Source organism: Odocoileus virginianus, chromosome 15 (genome assembly GCF_023699985.2).
Source record: "Odocoileus virginianus isolate 20LAN1187 ecotype Illinois chromosome 15, Ovbor_1.2, whole genome shotgun sequence".
NCBI classification, from domain to species: Eukaryota; Metazoa; Chordata; class Mammalia; order Artiodactyla; family Cervidae; genus Odocoileus; species Odocoileus virginianus.
In genome coordinates, this window is record NC_069688.1 from 30,987,314 (window position 1) to 31,007,441 (window position 20,128).

Sequence of the window (20,128 nt, forward strand, 5' to 3'; positions counted from 1 at the left end):
TTTCTCAAGCCTTCTAATATTCTTTTTGAATATATGTCTCCTACGACTATTATTTTTATTTTGTATAAATAAAAGGTTTCTCTTCAAGCCCTCTTACTATTTAGCTTTGCAATTTTTCTCTTTAACATCTTTCATCATTATTATTCAGTCTGTAAATTGTTATTATGTTCTCATAAATTACCCTCTTTTCCTCATTTCTCTTCTTTTTATACTCAACCCTTCCCCCATCATTCTGTTAAATTAGGATAATAGTACTTAAAATTCAGGTCTCAGTTTCAGTCTGGACTAACATTATATCACATGAATATAAAAATAAATGATCTCCATATTTACTTTTCCTAAATCTTCTTCCTAGAATGAATACATGGGAGTCACAGTTCTGTATTCTATGTTAAACACTCAACAGTATAACAGGGTCCTATTTTCAAAAGCCACAAACAAATGCAACATAAGAGGAAAAGTAATTAAAAATTTCACATAGTCTCAATTTATTTTAAAGAATTAGTTTCCAGATCTCTTATATATATATATACATATATATTTTTCAGCCTGGCTTGTAGAATCTTAATTCCTTGACCAGGGACTGAACTCATGGCCTCAGCAGTGAAAGCACCAAGTCCTAAAAACTGAACTGCCAGGGAATTAGAATATTTTCTTACCCCAATGGATGGCTCCAGGACAGTGAAAAATGCTGGAGGCGGCACAGGAGCCACTTCGGGCCCTGGTAGGAGGGCCCTGCATTAGCCTCGTGAGGGGTGGGCCCAGGGGAGAGGGACATGGGTGGGGGAACATGAAAGTTAACTTCTGAGATGGAACTGAAGGGCCTGATTACTGGCTGCATCTGAAGACAGTGAGGAAAATGGGGTGTTCAGGAGGGCCCCAGGGTTTTGGCTTCTGCAACCAGGTGGATAGATGGCAGTTCCATTCCCTGGAGCAGGAAACACGGTGGGGGCTGGGCAACATCACATATGTATGTTGCTTTTGCATGTATGTACGTGCCAAGTCACTTTAGTTGTGTCTGACTCTGTGTGACCCTATGGACTGTAGCCCACCAGGCTCCTCTGTCCACGGGATTCTCCAGGCAAGAATACTGGAGTGGGTTGTTGGGCCCTCCTCCAGGGGATCTTCATGACCCAGGGACTGAACTTGTGTCTCTTACATCTCCTGCATTGGCATGTGAGTTCTTTACCACTAGTGCCACCTGGAAAGCCCACATTGCTTTTGTACACGTACACAATTTACTAAGCTGGGCACGCCAGAATGGAGAAGGCAACGGCACCCCCCTCCATTACTCTTGCCTGGAAAATCCCATGGATGGAGGAGCCTGGTAGGCTGCCGTCCATGGGGTCGCGAAGGGTCGGACACGACTGAGCGACTTCACTCTCACTTTTCACTTTCCTGCATTGGAGAAGGAAATGGCAACCCACTCCAGTGTTCTTGCCTAGAGAATCCCAGGGACTGGGGAGCCTGGTGGGCTGCCGTCTATGGGATCGCACAGAGTCGGACACGACTGAAGTGACTTAGCAGCAGCAGGCATGCCAGAAAGTGGCTTTATGTAGCTAGGTAAATTAAGGTGTTCGTCATCTAGCTTGCTAAATCCCATAAATACTGGCTTTTACAATTTTAATGCTTCATTGAAAGTTTAACCCATGACTCTTTAGCCCCAGTGCTTGGGAGAATACATCACCCTTTCTTGCTGGTGGCCATGTCTAACCCTACTTAAAGTCTGGAAATGTTTTTGAAGTTTCCTGCTCTCTGTATCCCAGAAGCCTAAGCCCTTCTTCTTCTGTCTCCCAGCCTGGAGCAAATTCTCTACACCCACCTGTTCCAATTCTCTGCATATTCCAAACAACTATTAACTTACTTCTAATGGGAACTTCCTCCCTGATTAAAGCTCACACACTTACATTTCTCTCTTCTCATTCCTTTTTCCTCCCCTCCCCTTTCTATATTTGTCTTCTCCTTCTTCCCTATTGAGCTTCCTTGTTCTTCTTGTCCTCTTTCTTGTCTTCCTATCCACCAGTTACTCTCCCTGAACCACGATAATGCCAATATCACCAACTCTGATCTCCAACCATAGGCCTAAGAGTCTACTTCAGCTTTCTTAGATGAAGGGTAACATGACACTGCATTTACTTAAGGAAGGAAGTGCGATTCTCTATTAAAAGAGATTTTTGATTATTTAAAAGTAACAAAACTCACCTCTTCTTCTGTAAGAGTTGGGTCTTCTTCCCGGGACTTGTATGACAACGAACTAAGTCTCTGTTAGAACAAAATAAATCAAGAGAAGGGAGTTTAAAGTCAATAATTTAACCTTTTTTGGGGGCATATGCTTTGATGCATCTATCTACAAAAATGTTTTTAAATGATTTTTTAGAGAAGAAACTATTTTCTACAGAGAAATTATATAAAGGACTTCAGGAATAAACACATAAGTATGATTTTATATACCCACCAGTATTACATTAGATAAACCAAATGATTATAACGATTACTGTTTCAATTCCTAATTATCACTGAAGGATTGATCATCAATGAAAGATTGAAAAACTGACTGAAAAAATACCAGGGTGTTTGTCAAATCCCTAAATTTTTTATTTCTACAGTTTGCATGAGTCATCACAAAGATTCTTAAGTCATCTGGAAACTTTAAACAACTAGTGGAGAAATCAACTCACATTTTCTGGCCTCATTTCTTGATGATTCTGGCTCCGGGTTCATTGAATCTTTAGCACCTCTCCTGCCTGAATTCTTGCTGATTTCAACCAACCTGTATCCTTCCAAACCTGCCCCCACCCCGTGACCTCCCTGCACTGACCATGTGTCCTTGCCCCACCTTCCTGCTCAGTCGGCACCTCAGACCCCTCTTACCCTAAACCACAGCAGCCCCACCATCCCATCTCCCGGCAGGCCCCTTCAGACCAGCACTCACTGTTCACGCCTACTCCTCCCATAACCCAGTTCCAACAAGCCTGCAAAACTGTGGGGCCCCCAGCCATTTTTTCCCATGTCTCACTTCTCCTCAGGGTCCTTCCTTCCTACCCTGTCAAACTGCAGCTCCATGGCCAGCCATCACTGTCATACTTTAAGTACGCCACTCCCGTCCCATTAAGAACTCACTTGAGGGGTGAGTCCTCCATGCTGCTCTCAATCTCCTACACCTGCTAGGAACCCCGGCCCCTGCTCTCCTAGCTGCCTTCTTCACGTCTTCTCCTCTCTCCCCGAACCCCCAACACCTCATCCCTAGCTGAGGACCTTGAGAAAACTGAAGGAATCAAAAGAAATATCTATAAACTTCTGCCTCCCCCATCACACTCCCAGTCTCTGCATTCACGCGTCTTCCTTCCTGCCGGTTGCCACAGGTGAACTTTCCAGGCTCCACCTTAAGCCGATCCCTTCCTCCTGTGCGGGAGACCCTGACCCCTTACACCTACTCATGGATATAAGCGCCAGCAACCCTCCATTCTGTCTACATCAACTTTCGCCTCTATGGAGTCATCCTCATCCACATAAAAACAGGCTATAATTTATCTATTCTAAAACCCAAACCAAACCAACCCACCCTTCTAGTTCTATTACTATTTCCATTACAGCAAAACCTCTTAAAAGAGTTGTCCAAAAAAAAAAAAAAAGCATTCAATTTTTCTCTTCCTATTCTCTCTCTAAACCCATTTCAGTCCAGTTTCTGCCTCCTAGACTCCAAAGAAACTGCTCTTGCCAAGGACGCTGATGCCCACCGTGTCCCTGCTCTCTCCTGACCCACCTGCTGTGTGTGCTGCAGGGTCACCCCTTCTTCCCTGAACATTCACTCCTTGGCTTCTAGGACACTGAATTTTCCTGTTTTTCTCTCCTATTTTCCTCTCTCCTGCTGGCTCCTTTCTTTCCTGGACCTGTGTCCTTGGAACTCTTAAAGTCTCCATTCACACACACTCATGCAGTGATCTCACCCAATGTCAGCTTGAAAAAGCTAATTTCTGCTGCTGACTTGCAAATGTACAAGCCCAGCCCAGGCCTATCCTCAAAAGCCTGCTCCTCCATCCGGCTGTTCTCTGATGTTGCTACTTGGATGACCAATACCTATCTCAAACCAATATGTCCAGCCCCGAACTCCCAAATTTGTTTGGCCCATGGTCCTTCTACTTCAGTTCATGGCAGTCCCACACTTTCAGGGACTCAGGCCACACCCTGGATTCATCACTGTTTCCTCATCCTTTCATCCACATCTGACCCATCGACAAATCTCCTGGTTCTAGTTCAGCGTCTCCCATTACTTCTGCTGCTCCTACCCTGATCCAACAAGACTTTTTTGCCTTGTTTATTAGAAAGGCTAACCAATGGTCTCCTTGCTTCCATTCTTCACAGGTGAACGTCAACTCCATCAGAAGGATCCTTCTTAAAGCCAGAAGAAATCATCCTTCTGCTTGAGGCTTTCAAGCAACCCATTTTATTCAGATTATGAGCCAAGGCCATGCAGGGTTGGGCCCCCAGTTATCTCTCTTCCAACTGCTCTCAGCCTCGCTCTCTCCTCTCCAGCCACACCTATACCCTCCTCGTCCCTGGAGAGGCTGGGCCTTCATACTGGCCGTTCCCTCTACTTCATTTGCTCTTCCCCCAAACATGAACCAACTGACTCTCTGAACTCCTTTTAATTTTTTGTTCAAATGCCCCTTTGAACAAAGGCAGCATGCCCTGATCACTCTCCTCACAACTGTGCTCCTACCCAACTTTCTCAGTCCCCCAGAATCTTTTCTGATTTTTTTCCTTTATATTTTAAAGCCTTCTAAGATATACTTTTGTTGTTTAGCCACTAAGTCGTGTCTGACTCTTTTTGAACCCATGGACTGCAGCACGCTAGGCTTCCCTGTCCTTCATTATCTCCTGGAGTTTGCTCAAACTCATGTCCATTGAGTCAGCGATGTTATCTATATAATATATATGTATATATGGGGCTTTCCTGGCTGCTTGGACAGTAGAGTCTGCCTACAATGCTGGAGACCCAGTTTTGATCCTTGGGTTGGGAAGAGCTCCTGGAGAAGGAAATGGCAACCCACTCCAGTATTCTTGCCTGGAAAATCCCATGGACAGAGGAGCCTGGTGGCCTACAATCCATGGGGTCGCAAAGAGTCGGACATGACTGAGCAACTTCACTTTATATATAGGTATATATATAAAAAATACACCTTACTTATATACCTATTTATGTCTTTATCTCCTAACTACAATGTAACCTGCACAGGGGCAGAGATTTTTGTTCATTTATATGTTTGTTCACTAGTGCATTCCCAGTACCTAGATCTTGCAGCTTACGGTGGAAAAGCTCATTAAAATCTTTTTGCAAATGAATGCATGAATATTAAGCATTTCAAGTTCTCCCAATCACTTAAAATGAGAATGGTTTATATGGAAATGATGGATCATTCATCCTTATATTCCTACAGAAAGGTAATCTGGTTTCCCAGATGGATATTTCCAGTTTCTAATGTGACAGCTGGAGAATTGCTTACTTGGCAGTGGTTAGACAATCAACTCTCTTATCTATCAACTGCTTGTAAGTAAAAAAAGGTTTAACTGTTTTAAGCAGCATAAATTTCACATTAGCTTTATTATCTTTGGTTTATACAAAGGGCAAAAAATTGAGCTGCATTTTTGCCTTTAATGAACATGCTCATAAACACTTCACTGGTGCTATCAACAGCTTACTTCATGGGCAACATGAAAAGCTGAAATACATTCAGAGACACTATTCAGAATGACCCCTTGGAACAAGGGCTTCCCAAGTGACGCTAGTGGCAAAGAACCCACCTGCCAATGTAGGAGACAGAAGAGTCGCAGGTTTCATCCCTGGGTCGGGAAGATCCCCTAGAGGAGGGCATGGCAACCCACTCCAGTATCTTTGCCTGGAGAATCCCACAGACAGAAGAGCCTAGCCAGCTACAGTCTATAGGGTTGCAGAGTCAGACATGACTGAAGTGACTTAGCATGCACATATAACCCTAGCCAGGGTTCCTCTTTTGATCAGGAACCCCACAAGCTTTCTAAGGCTGCTTTTGACTGACTAGCCCCTACTTGGCCTTCCTACCGAAACCTGGACGCCCCTGGTGGCTCAGATGGTAAAGTGTCTGCCTACAATGTGGGGGACCTGGGTTCAATCCCTGGCTTGGGAAGATCCCCTGGAGAAGAAAATGGCAACCCACTCCAGTATTCTTGCCTGGAAAATCCCATGGATGGAGGAGCCTGATAGGCTACATTCCACAGGGTCACAAAGAGTTGGACACGACTGAGCGACTTCACTTCACTGAAACTTGAGAAGAGAAACCTACTGTTGTCTCTGCAGAGAACGGAAAATCCCAAGGTAATGCTGACAGCTGGAGATGAGAATTCCAAGCTACTGTGGCTCAGATGTCAGCTTATGGGACACACAGAGAGAAGGCTCAGGGATTCTTACTGCATTTTAGAGCTCTATTGGACATCTAAACTTAAGAGTCACACAAGTTATTGCTTAGAAATTGTCATAAAATAAAATCTCTTTCTTGACTCCTATAAAAGTCTATATACATTACCAGATATGCCCGGCAGCACCTGCAGGCTTGTTCCTGGGCTCTGATTTCTGGGACCCCGGGAAAAGGGGCGGGGATCACCCCACTGCTTGGGATGGCAACAAGCAGAAGAGGCTAAATGGGCAGCTAAGTCTCCTCTTTCTAGTTCCTGGTCTTCAAAATGAAGAAAATAATACTTGGCCCCAATTAGACATGATGCAAAAGCTGGAAAATATTCAAGGTGCCAAGACAGAAATATTTTGTAAACATGAGTTTTCAGTATTTTATTACTTGGAGGGATAAAAAAATTCAAACATAGGTTACATGAAAACAGCCTTTATCATTTAATGCATGTGAAGCGTGTATTTCTTAAAATACTGTGCAAACAAATGCCCCAGGTTTAGCTAGATTCCCAGCTGGGACAAAAGTCCGAAACAAAAGTGCAGGAGCCCACCTTGTTGGTTTCACTGGTCCCCTCCGCAGCTCCCTCTTCTCTTGCTTGACTCTCTTCCTCCTGAAGGTTTTCATTTTCGTCTAGGAGTTTCACGGGGACAGGAGGCGGGGCCTCCTCTTCTGGATCACATGAATTTCCAAGAAGAATCTCTGCGTTGACGCTTTGTCGACACTTTTTGTTTCTGTCCACGGAGGCATACTCAGCAAAGTCCGTTCTGCTGTTGGCCTGCGGCCCCGGAAGCTCTTTCACGCCAGAAGTCAATTTTGACCTGCCGCTGTGGCCTCGACTCGGCTGGGCAGCTGCCGTCACCTCCTTAATTTCATTCACGGTTTCATACAAGCAGTCTTCCACCATGTTTTCTTGCGAGGAACTATCCTTAAGCACTTCATAGGGTCCTTCCATCCCCAGACCCTGGTCCCCATCCGCACTTCTGCCATTGTGCATCGTGTCCACTGAGCTCTCAGGGGGAATTCTGGGCAACTCTCGGCTTTGATGACATTTTGGCTTCCCTGTGCTGTCCTGGGAGTCCAGCAGATCCGAAGCTGAGGTCTGGACTTCCTCATAATGTTGCATGCAGGTCACCGTGCTGTCTTCTGAAAGAACTAAAGCAGCGGGAGTATTAAAAATGGAGAAAGACGCTTCCTTATAGAATCATTACAGTGACTCGGATAATGTCAAGTGAGGTGAAATTAAGCTACTGACTTTTTATTTGACTTGAGGTTGCAAACTGTACATGATGTAACTGTTAGTGGAAATCTGGGCTTCCCTGGTGGCTCGGATGGTATAGAATCCGCCTGCCAATGCAGGAGATGCAGGTTCAATCCCTGGGTTGGGAAGATCCCCTGGAGAAGGGAATGGCCACCCACAACAGTATTCTTGCCTGGAGAATTCCATGGACAGAGGAGCCTGGCGGGCTACAGTCCATGGGGTCGCAAAGAATTGGACACAACATCTGGGGAAACTGATAATGGATCTTCTGATCTGTGAAGTTATCACAACCACCCACTGTGTTTTGCCCTCTGGATTTAGACATCTGCGTCCTGGTAGACAGAGAACCATCACTGGCATCTGAAGACATGGTGTCAATCCTGACTGCCCCACGGTTTCCTGGTCTATAAATGGAGGTAAGAAGAGGATTTGCTATTTCAGGTGAAAGCATTCTGCAAACTGCACCATACAAATGTAGTTGTGACTTCTGTCAGAATTCACATCAGGCAGTGAGCGTGTAGACGGGGTGCCTAGGACTCAGATCAAAGGTTCACATTACAGATCCTTAGTGCATAGCCCATAAGATCTTAGGCAAGTTAATAACTTCTTCGTGCCAGGCAGAATAATGCACCCCTACGTGCCCGCGTCCTAATCCCTAGATTCCGTGAATGTGTTTCGTTACGTGGCAAGGGAGGAATTAAGGACAAGGATAAACTAACTACCTGTTGACCTTGAGATGGGGAGGAACCTGGGCATCCAGGTGGGCCCAGTGTAACTAGGAGGGTCCTTATAAGTGAAGGGGCTTCCCTGGTGGCTTAGACAGTCAAGAATCTGCCTGCAATATGGAAGACATGGGTTTGATCCCTGGGTGGGGAAGATCCCCTGGAGAAGGAAATGGCAACCCACTGTAGTATTTTTGCCCAGAAAATACCATGGACAGAGGAGCCTGGTGGGCTACAGTCCATGGGGTCGCAAAGAGTCAGACAGGACTGAGCGGCTAACGCCTGTGAGTGAAAGGGGCAGGAAAGCCTGAGAGGGGCTTGATGATGGAGAGAAAGGCCTGGACCAACGAATGTGGGCAGCTTCTAGAAGCTAAAGCAGGTGAGGAACCAGATTCTGCCCTAGAGCCTGGGGAAGAAACGCTGCCCTGTTGCTACTGGGCTGGACAATACTTACAGATGTTAGTCCAGGGAGACCCGGTTCAGACTCTGATACCCAGACTGTAAATTAATCTGTGCTGTTCTCAGACACTAACTGTGGTAATTTGCTGCAGCAGCAATTAATGTCCTCATCTGTAAACTGAGGACAGTAATAAATTCCATCTTACAGGGCAGGACTAATACTAGTAATAGTAATCTTTTAGGGTAACAGTAATCTTACAGTTGTTAGCATACATGAGTTCATAAACATACAGATCTTAGAGCTATGGCACACAGCAGCCAACTCATAGATACTAACTTTTCATCCAAATGAGATTATTTTTGCTAAAACTGGCAGTAATACAAAAGGAGAGCAAGAACATATTTCCTAGTTTTTTCAAGCTACATTTTCTTTTTTCAGGTGTGAATGGTTTATTGAAAGGTATAAGAAATACAGTGGATAAGGTAGCCAATAAAGCCTGCATTGATAAACCAGCTTCAAATATGTGACTGGAGCCAAATCCTGCAGGAAAAGTCTGGAAAAACAGAGCAACAAACAGGCCTACGAGTTATCTCAGCCACGGGACAAGGGACCCCTCCTTGTACCACTCATCGGTGAAGGGCTGACTTGGGGAAGATATTAATTCCCAGGTACTTCCATCCAGATCATGCAGGCAAGTGGGGTTCTAGCAGTTTTGCCGGCAGGAGCAGGAGCTGGTATAAAGAAATGATGACGGTAACTGCAGTGGTGTTCTGAGCTACAGTTTCTGACCTTTCTGAGCTACATTTCTAGTCCTTTCGCAGGTAATGAGGCCTGCCCACAGCTGGAGCTGTGGCAGCACTTACTGTCTCCGTTGGTGAGAGCTCCGTTCTGCTCGCTGCTGGGGGGCGCATCTGTGGCCAGGCTGGTGACAGAGCGGCTGAACATCTCCTTGTCAGAAGGCTGCAAGAACAAAGGCGCCAAGCGAGTCAGACTGCGGGGCAGAGGGGAATAGCCATGCCTTTTTGTTGTTGCTTTATTTATATTATTCATTTGGTCAAACTGCACAGCCTGTGGGGTCTTAGTTCCCCAACAGGGATTGAATCCCAGCCCTTGGCAGTGAGAGCGTGGAGTCCTAACCGCTGGACCACCAGGGAATTCCCTCCATGGCTTTTTCTAAAAATTAAAACAGCAGCAACAAAACCCAAATCTGCTACTTAGATGCAAATTAAGTGAAATGAAATGAAATGGAGTTCCTCAGTTGGACCAGCTGCATGTCAAGGGCTCAACAGCCACACGTGGGTCGCGGCCATTCTGTCAGTGCAGCTGAGCTATCTTGGTGGAAGGTTCTATTGGACAGAGCTGTCCTGAGAATCTTCCGAAGCTGCCACCCACAGAGCTTCCCTTCCGAGATCACAAATGGGGTATAGTAGGTCGTGGGGAGTCAGTCTCTTAGCTCAAGGCAAGGCAGGACGGGGAAGCCCCAGGGCTGATCAGAATCAGCTCCAGCAGACAGCAGCCTCATCTTTCTCCCAGAGATGCTGGAAATGTTACCCTTTTCAAGGAGTGTCATGCTGAGGAAAACAAGGGGAAATATCACCTCTGTCATCTGAAGGGAAGAGACTTAAATCTGATCAAAGATAAATGTCACCGACATCTGAGATGTTCATAATCAGCCAAGTCTCTGCTTGAAGGTTCACAAAAACTGTTGTATGCTAAAACTTAGGTCTGCAAACCTTCATTATTCTCACAAACAAATTCAGGACCGTTGGGGGGGAAGAATGGCATTGATCATTTTCCACTGGGCTTATCAGCATGAGTGGACAATACAGGGCATAATACGCAAGGCTGAGCTACAGTTGGAAGTAACTTGCTAGATCACATACTTCTTGAAATACGCCACCTGTCTCACGTAGCAGCTGAATCACTGCTGATATGATCTGCTCCCCGATCCTGCTCATGGAGTGCATGCAGGACCCAGGTGGCCAGACTGGCCAGGCTCCAGAAGTCCACACAGGAAGTTCTGATGTAAATAGCACCACAACCTTGGCTACCTGGCTTCTCAAATTCTCTGACTCCTGACTGGCAACCAAGTAATAATGACAGAGGGGGCTTCCCAGGTCGCTCAGTGGTAAAGAATACACCTGCCAAGCAGGAGACACGGGTTTGATCACTAATCCAGGAAGATCCCGTGGAGGAGGAAATGACAACCCACTCTAGTATTCTTGTCTGGGAAATCCCACGGACAGAGGAGCCTGGTGGGCTACAGTCCAGGGTCGCAAAGAGTTGGACACGACTTGATGACTAAACCACAAAAATAATAACAGAGTGCGGAGCTCACGCTCATCATGCTCCAGAAGCTTACAGGGAGTCAACTGTTTCAATCGCATGAAAGGGGACCCGCTTTCCCCTGGGTCACCCCTGGACCTGCATGTGGGTGAAGCTCTAGCAGAGGCACCACCTTCTCCCCCACCTACCTTCTGGGTACAGTCTAACAGAGGTGCTGGGGACAGGTGAGAAGTGGGGACACAGACAACCAGAGACTGCGGTGGGGGTAACAAAGTGAGGGTGAGAGACAGGGTGGTGATGAGAAGCCAGAAGAGGTGGTGGGTGAGTCGCCTGCACAGAGACAAGAGGAGGGATCCCCAGGGGCTCCTAGGAGAGGCCATCTGACCACTTTGTTGCCTGGGCTGGAAGAGTTTCCACATTCACAGGGCAGGGCGCCCGGGACTGGAGACGCCTGCTTGGGGGGTGGTGGGGGGGTGCGCTCGGAAGCTGACTGCTGGCTGCTTTTCTCATTCCAGACCTCACGTGACATCCCTCACTCATCCATCCTTCCTTTTTGCCCCTTCTTCCCCTGACAGATTTACAGTTGTTCTTGAGAAATTACATCTAGGAGAGGAAGCATCTTCACAGTTTTATCCTGTGTATATGAAGGCAGGGGCTTCCCTGGTGACTCAGCAGAAAAGAATCCACCTGCCAAGCAGGAGATATGGGTTCAGTCCCTGGGTTGGGAAGATCCCCTGGAGGAGGGCATGGCGACCCACTCCGGTATCCTTGCCTGGAGAATCCCATGGACAGAGGAGCCTGGTGAGCTACAGTCCACGGGGTCGCAAAGAGTCAGACATGACTGACTCAACAACAACTTAGTGACTCAACGACAACTCGAGGGTGGCCCATCCCCAGCTGTTAGTATTGTTCGGCCAGTTAAGGGCATAGGCCTGAGGGGAACAAGGTGGGACCAGGACGCTCAAGCTGCTCCCCACCTGGGTGGATCCCAGAGGCCCTTAGGGCTTGTCAGGGCCCTATAGGACACAGAGCAAGAAAACTCGGCCAGGCCATCTAGGATGCTGGGTCTCAGGCTCCTGTGAACTTACTGATCAGCTGTCATGGGTTGAATTTTCATCCTCCCCAAATTCCTGTAGGGAAGTCCTAACCCTCAATACCTCAGAACTGACCTCCTATGGACTCAGGGTCACTGCGGATGAAACAGGTTAAGATGAGGGATGAGGTCATATCAGAGGCCGTCGAAAAGGGGAACTTGGACAGACATAAACACACACAGAGGGAAGATGGTGTGAAGAGTCACAGGGACAGATATGACAGTGAGGGCAGAGTCTTCAAACCAAGTATCGCCAAAGGCAGGTGCTTCCACCACTGGAAGCTAGGAGAGCAGCCTGGAACACACTCACCCTCAAAGCCTGCTGCTACTGTGATCTTGAATTTCCAGCCTCCAGAACTGAGATGATAAACTTATTATTTAAGCCATTCAGCTTGCGGTCCTTTGTTATGACAGCTGTGGCCAACTAATAAACCGGCTGGAGCTGGGCAGAGGTGAAACAGAAAGATCCCTGCGGTAAGCTGGAACTATCTGAGCATCTTTCGAGCAGTGGTTGCAAAGAGCCGGACACAACTGAAGTGACTGAGCATGCACACACGCTAGCCACAGGGAAAATAAATCTGCAGCATGAGGGCACAGCCCAGCAGCCAGTTAACTCTGGCTGAGTTGCTTCCCTCAGCTTGTGAGCTTGCAGGGACCTGCTGAGAGAAGTGGCTGATGCCTTAAAGTGCACATGTGTGCGCACACACACACACACGTGCATGCACACTCACCACGTTCATCAGGTTCTCATGGTCCCCACTGTGCGGTCTTGGCTTCTTTTCTCTGAAACAGAAAAGGAAACATGGCTATAATATCCAACGTGCCACCTAAAATCAAATAAGATCAAATATCCAAACTGTATCAACACTTAAATCTCTCTTTGGATAAAGAACCAAGTTTATTTTGCCGAGAAACCAGAAGCCAGACAACTTACCCCTCCTCTGCAGGTGGCAGGGTCTGAGGGGGTCAAGTCCTAGCAAGGGGCTGGCCAGCTCTCTTGCCTCCACTTCCTCCAGGAGGAGAAAATACAAGTTAACAAGAGGACGGGGGCAGTTTCCTGAGTAGGAGCTGTTTATATCTAGAATACTGGGATGATTTCTTTCTTTCTTTCTTTCTTTTTTAATTTTTAAGGAAGTCCAGACAATTCTCACATCTTCATTTTTCTTAATTCAGTCTTTGCAAAGTCACACACTGCCAGGGGATTGAGAAAATAAAGAAAATACAACTTTTGGCTTGTTGGGAAGGGTACATGCTCTCAGGATGAGTCATGTGTACTTCCAGACTATGGAAAAGTCCATCCAGTAAAAATAGAATTTATTTTTACTCAGGACAGGCTAAAGAAAGCCATCAGTACTAGAGGTTACCTTTCCCATAGATGTATAAGGCAACAGTGACACCTAGCGGGAGCGTAAATAATTACAGAGGCAGGCCCTCCCAGGCCCAGGAGACGCTCCTCTCCTCTCGGGTCTTATTTCTTCATCTTCCCGGCCAGCTGGTCTCTCTCCCAGCTCAGGAGACCTGGGTCCGAACTGGCACGGACCCTGGCACTACTTGAGTTCAGGGACTCCAGATTTTCTCTTTTCGACAGAGACTTCAGCGCAGGAAGCCATATACGGACTTTTAAATGACACTTGGCGACTCTCTTCCAAGGTTATTGAGGAGAGGGTGGGCTGCCAGCTGGTCTTCACTGGCTGCTCCAGTAGCAGCCAGTGTACCAGAGAGCGGCATATGTCATAACAATGCTGAACACCTGGAAAATCACTCTGGCTTCGGAAGGACTCTGCTTCTCTCCAACCTGAGATCTCCCCCCCCCCCCTTTTTTTTGGTGGGAGGGTTACACATTTTATATGAAGGAGTTGAGAGAGAAGTACAATTCTAAAATAAGACAAGATGGTTATTTCATGCACAGAATATTTCCCTTTTAGAAAAATCTGTTTCTTAAGAAACTGCAGTTCTAGATTACAAATCTTTAATAAAATGACCCCTCCACAGCTACAGAGCAGCAAAAATTCTCAGTAACTCTCAAATGGTAGCAAAAGAGTGTGTTTAATATACATCGTACTTAGATTTCCAAATGTCCACAGATGGAAAAAGACAATATAAATTTAGACATGGGTGTGCTCATGAGAATAGCAAAAAGTTCCTTCTAGGAAGTTTCATATATAAGGTCTTCCATATATAAGGTCTCTTCCAGTTGCTCCCCAGGAAAACCAAATATGGCCTTTCATTGAGCTAATAAAAAGTGTCCTGGGCCGGCCCCTTTGCAGGAGAGAAGGCAGTTAATCATAGGAGTGTCTGTGAACGTCTATGCAGTGGGATGCCATCCATCACAGGCTTTTTAATACAGAAAGTCTTCTGGGTCCCAGGAACGTGTTATTTTAAGGCTCCAGTAGACACACGTCACTCTCACCTGTCGCAATTGGAACACAGAAAGATGAGGAAGGTGATGAGGAAGAAGGTGGCCACAGATGCCAGGCTCCCCAAGAGGATGATCTGTGTTTGTCCCTCGATCAGCAAGCTTCCCTCGGATCCCATGGTGGGCGCGGGGAATGGCACGGGCTGCTGGGGTCAGTCAGTCCTTCCAAGGTGGCGACATGGGGGCAGAAGGCGGTGTCCTCCTGCAGAGAGAACAGCGAGTGTTTTGACAACTTCTCGGGAGAGGTGCTAGAATCTGGTAGCAAGTTCCGGTGGGGGAGGGGCCAGATGGGAGTGGGGGTGGGGGCGAGTCTGAGCAGAGCAGGGAGGTGTGTACAGAATGCACTGGACTCGGCCTGAAACAAGTACCCTTCTGTGGTCCAGGCTTTTGTTTTCTCACCCAAAATGCAAAGCAGGAGTGTGCAGTGCCTAGCTCTGTGTTTGAGGGCACAGATGTTATTTTTGTGTGTTTGGGGGATAGATTCTTAATCTTTTCAAGGAAGACTCCAAGTCTTTTTAATTATTATTTTTCACCTTTAAATATTTAAATAAATGCAAAATGTTTCACCTGGAGAAAACCTGTTGAAAAATAAACAAGAAATAAATACACGTGTACTTGGATTCCTTTTTTCCACAGAACACTGTAAACCATTTATTACCGCTTTCACAAAAACGTAGTTTGAAACTTCCCCACTTGAATCTTCAACTCCCCAAGCCTGCTTCTCTCCGAGAAGGTTTAAGGTAAATACAATTAATGACATAGATAGTCTTTATATTCACCATGAGAAACAGTTATCTGTTCTGAGCTTATGACTTTATTTTCAGGGCTGGCTTTCATGAAAGTTTGTAAGCATTCAGTAAGTCTAATTTCAAGACACTGGAGGAAAGTCTGTGCTGAGAACACATCACCAGCAGCAAAGAAGCGTAGTGATAAACAACTACAAACTGAACCTAAGAGCTGTCGCCAGGACATTGTGGTACCCGGCACATGTGGGCTTCCTAGGTGGCGCTAGTGGTAAAGAGCCCATCTGCCAAGGCAGGAGATGTAGGAAACTCAGGTTCGATCCCAGGGTCAGGAGGATCCCCTGGAGGTGGGCATGGCAACCCATTCCAGTATTCTTGCCTGAAGAATCCCATGGACCAGAGAAGCCTGGTGGGCTACAGTCCACAGGGTCGCAAAGAGTCAGACACGACTGAAGTGACTTAGCACACACGCAGTCAAGTGCTTTCCTCATTCAATTACTGACACTAGCCTGTGAGGATAGCATGCCCAACTCCCATTTTTCAGACAAGGAAGCTGAAGGTCAGGCACTAAGTACCCCGCGCGGCGTTGTCAGGCCCAGAGGCAGAGGAGGAGCAGAGTCCGCCAGCTCTGACTCCGGCACTTGTGACCTCTGCCCCTAGAGGGCGCTCCTTCTCACTGGGGGCTATTGCGCCCAGGTCCAGTGAGTTACAAGGCTTCTAAACGAAAACAGGCAATGAGCTTTGTGAAATATTTTAAGATTTAGATTTTGAAAAATAGAGCACTATTTCAAATGAATGATTTGCTTTCTCATCAGAGATGCCTTGTTTAACAAACATTTGCTTTGTTCAACTCTAGAACATTTCTCACTTACACAGCCTTAGCTTCATTCTCAAGTTATGTGAATAAAGCCAGCAAATAAATATTTGTGTCATGACAATTCATCAGAACTCAAAACACTTTTTAATAAAAAGGCTGACTGATATTTGCATTTCCATTTGCTCCTTGACAGAGCTGGGCCTATGTAGCTAACCACTGAGCACCTACATCAAGCTTGCACCTGGGCAGCTTAGGGAGTGCACTGTGGTTCAATGGGAGAAAATTTTCTCCAGGAGAAACATTTTGCATTTATTTAAATATTCAAAGGTGAAAAATAATAATTTTTTTAAAAGTTGGAGAAAAAGAAATTGTATCTGTTAAGTATGCAGAGAGAATTCTAGGAGATGAAGCTGACTGCTTTCTATATGGCCTTAAACCAACATGAACACGTCCTAAAGCTCCATAAATACATAAATGTACAACTTCCTGGGTAATAAAGAACTGCATTCTTCCTGTGTTGGTTATATATTATACCTGTGAACACTGCATGCATACTGTCATGGATGGTCACGTTGCCTTTGCCTGTTTGACCCTGGACAGCTATAACTGAAGAGCGCTTCTCTTATGATTCGTGGCGACAATGAAAAATTCACTTTAAACCTCGGCTACAAATTGGCACCAGAGTAAGTTGTTAAAATACATTCAAGCAAGCATATAAATCAATAAATGTTTATATCCAGGTCCATGCACAGCACATTTTAAGAGGCACAAACAAATGAGATCTGTTGTGCGGGCATTTGTGTGTTTCTTCTTTCATTTGCTCACTCATTCGTACAATGATTAATCAGTGTCTATTTATAAAGACCTAGATCCTTAGAAAATAGTTTCCTTAGTGAATTATTCAAAAGCCCCATATCCATCCAGCAAGCCCCTCTCTCATCTCTGTGCACGTTTCCCCTCTCAACAGGGGGAGGCGATAGAAGATAACATGGTGCTCCACCTCGCAGAGCAGTGTGGGGAGGAGAAGGATGAAAGCAGATTATTACCAGCGACTGAATAAAGGATGTAACTCACAGAAAATGTGTTAAAACTCCTGGCTCACTCCTCTCCCACTAGAATCTGCAGAAAAGCTACTGAAAGTAATACTTTTCCCAAAAGTTCTCCTGGTGCACACACACACAAAGGCACAGTGAAAAGAATGATCTGGTGTGTTTCTGAGTCAGATATCATAATACACTGTAATCCCCCAGGGCAAGGGCTCCGATTGTGTGGGCAGCTTTCACCTCTCGGAAACTTCTGCGAGCAACTGAAGGAGCCACACAGGTCACAGCCCTGGTTGGGAGTGTGGCGGGAGTCCCTACCCCTGCAGGGGCCAGCAGTGTGTGTGGGAGGAGTCTACACATATATGACTTCCAGGTGGGATTATGCTTGTTTTAGAGAAAATCCACACCACTGTTAACTCTTGTCTCCTAGTCTCTTTATGGTCTTTTGTTTCCATAATTCTGCCCATTTCTTCTCTGGCCATCTCCTTAAATTCTGGTGGCTTATCTACTATTCAGACATGATTGCCTTCCCCCCATGGTTGTTCATGGACTGTGCTCTCTGGTGTGTAGACAGACTAGCTCTACCCCTCCCAGTGTGTGTAGATGGCCCATTCATTCCCCGTATGTGTAGATGCACATGTGTGGCTTCCATGTTCCTCTTTCCCAGTGGGGATGAGAGTGGAAGCCCTATGCTAATGGTCCGGGGCTTTCCAAGAAGTGGCATGGACTTTCCTGCCCAAGGCTGGGCCCTCACACACTGGTTTCACTGAGCTTAAATGCAGTGCGCAGGGGTCTTCATGAAGTTCATCTTGAACAGTGGAGCCATCCACATCCTCATCAAAGGTTGAAGATTTCTCTCAAGAGTAGCGACAGGGGGAAAGAAAACAAGGCACAGCGTCCGGGAAGTAAGGAGTCACCCTGAAAAGGAAGGGCCCCCCAAGGAGTGAGGGTTTCCTATACCTTACACTCTTTGCCAGGGTCCACGTGGAAAAGATAGTCCAAAGCTGATGCTGTCACTGGTCTTGGGGACCAGCTTTTGTGTGTGTGTGTTTAGTCACTCAATTGTGCCTGACTCTTTGCAATCCCATAGGCCGTAGCCTGCCAGGCTCCTCTGTCCATGGAATTCTCCAGGCAAGAATACTGGAGTGGGTTGCCATTCCCTTCATCCAGGGGACCTTCCTGACCCAGGGGTTGGACCCAGGTGTCCTGCATTGAAGGTGGATTCTTTACCATTTGATCCACCAGGGAAGTCCACGGGGATCAGTTTCAGTTCAGTTGCTCAGTCATGTCCGACTCTCTGCGACCCCATGAATCGCAGCACACCAGGCTTCCCTGTCCATCACAAACTCCCGGAGTTTACTCAAACTCATGCCCATCAAGTTGGTGATGCCATCCAGCCATCTCATCCTCTGTCGTCCCCTTCTCCTCTTGCCCCCAATCCCTCCCAGCATCAGGGTCTTTTCCAATGACTCAACTCTTCACATGAGGTGGCCAAAGTATTAGAGTTTCAGCTTCAGCATCAGTCCTTCCAATGAAAACCCAGGACTGATCTCCTTGCAGTCCAAGGGACTCTCAAGAGTCTTCTCCAACACCATAGTTCAAAAGCATCAATTTTTCAGTGCTCAGCTTTCTTCACAGTCCAACTCTCACATCCATACATGACCACTGGACCTTTGTTGGCAAAGTAATGTCTCTGCTTTTTAAAATGCTGTCTAGGTTGGTCATAACTTTCCTTTCAAGGAGTTAAGCATCTTTTAATTTCACGGCTGCAGTCACTATCCGCAGTGATTTTGCAGCCCCCCAAAATAAAGTCTGACACTGTTTCCACTGTCTCCCCATCTATTTCCCATGAGGCAATGGGACCAGATGCCATGATCTTAGTTTTCTGAATGTTAAGCTTTAAGCCAACTTTTTCCCTCTCCTCTTTCACTTTCATCAAGAGGCTTTTTAGTTCCTCTTCACTCTGCCATAAGGGAGGTGTCATCTGCATATCTGAGGTTATTGATATTTCTCCCAGCAATCTTGATTCCAGCTTGTGCTTCTTCCAGCCCAGTGTTTCTCATGATGTACTCTGCACATAAGTTAAATAAGCAGGGTGACAATATACAGCCTTGATGTACTCCTTTTCCTATTTGGAACCAGTCTGTTGTTCCATGTCCAGTTCTAACTGTTGCTTCCTGACCTGCATGCAGGTTTCTCAAGAGGCAGGACAGGTGGTCTGGTATTCCCATCTCTTTCAGAATTTTCCACAGTTTATTGTGATCCACACAGTCAAAGGCTTTGGCATAGTCAATAAAGCAGAAATAGATGTTTTTCTGGAACTCTCTTGCTTTTTCGATGATCCAGCAGATATTGGCAATTTGATCGCTGGTTCCTCTGCCTTTTCTAAAACCAGCTTGAACATCTGGAAGTTCTCGGTTCACATATTGCTGAAGCCTGGCTTGGAGAATTTTGAGCATTACTAGCGTGTGAGATGAGTGCAACTGTGCGGTAGTTTGAGCATTCTTTCGCATTGCCTTTCTTAGCGGTTGGAATGAAAACTGACCTTTTCCAGTCCTGTGGCCACTGCTGAGTGTTCCAAATTTGCTGGCATATTGAGTGCAGCACTTTCACAGCATCATCTTTCAGGATTTGAAATAGCTCAACTGGAATTCCATCACACCCACTAGCTTTGTTTGTAGTGATGCTTTCTAAGGCCCACTTGACTTCACATTCCAGGATGTCTGGCTGTAGGTGAGTGATCACACCATTGTGATTATCTGGGTCTTGAAGATCGTTTTTGTATAGTTCTTCTGTGTATCCTTGCCACCTCTTCTTAATTTCTTCTGCTTCTGTTTGGTCCATACCATTTCTGTCCTTTATTGTGCCCATCTTTGCCTGAAATGTTCCCTTGATATCTCTAATTTTCTT

At 46.2% G+C, this 20,128-nt stretch overlaps 1 protein-coding gene across 4 annotated transcripts in view; it reads right to left on the minus strand.

The window, feature by feature from the left end:
- PAG1 (phosphoprotein membrane anchor with glycosphingolipid microdomains 1) overlaps window positions 1-20,128 on the minus strand; it is a 159,291-nt gene that overhangs the window by 13,673 nt on the left and 125,490 nt on the right. For all 4 annotated transcript variants that reach the window (XM_070477213.1, XM_020891157.2, XM_070477212.1 and 1 more), the window contains 5 exons: window positions 14,610-14,817; window positions 12,931-12,982; window positions 9,684-9,780; window positions 6,991-7,592; window positions 2,203-2,262 (listed from right to left, as the gene is read on the minus strand). In XM_070477213.1, coding sequence (XP_070333314.1) covers window positions 2,203-2,262; window positions 6,991-7,592; window positions 9,684-9,780; window positions 12,931-12,982; window positions 14,610-14,734 — 936 coding nt within the window. In that variant the 5' untranslated portion in view covers window positions 14,735-14,817. The remainder of the gene's footprint in view (window positions 1-2,202; window positions 2,263-6,990; window positions 7,593-9,683; window positions 9,781-12,930; window positions 12,983-14,609; window positions 14,818-20,128) is intronic.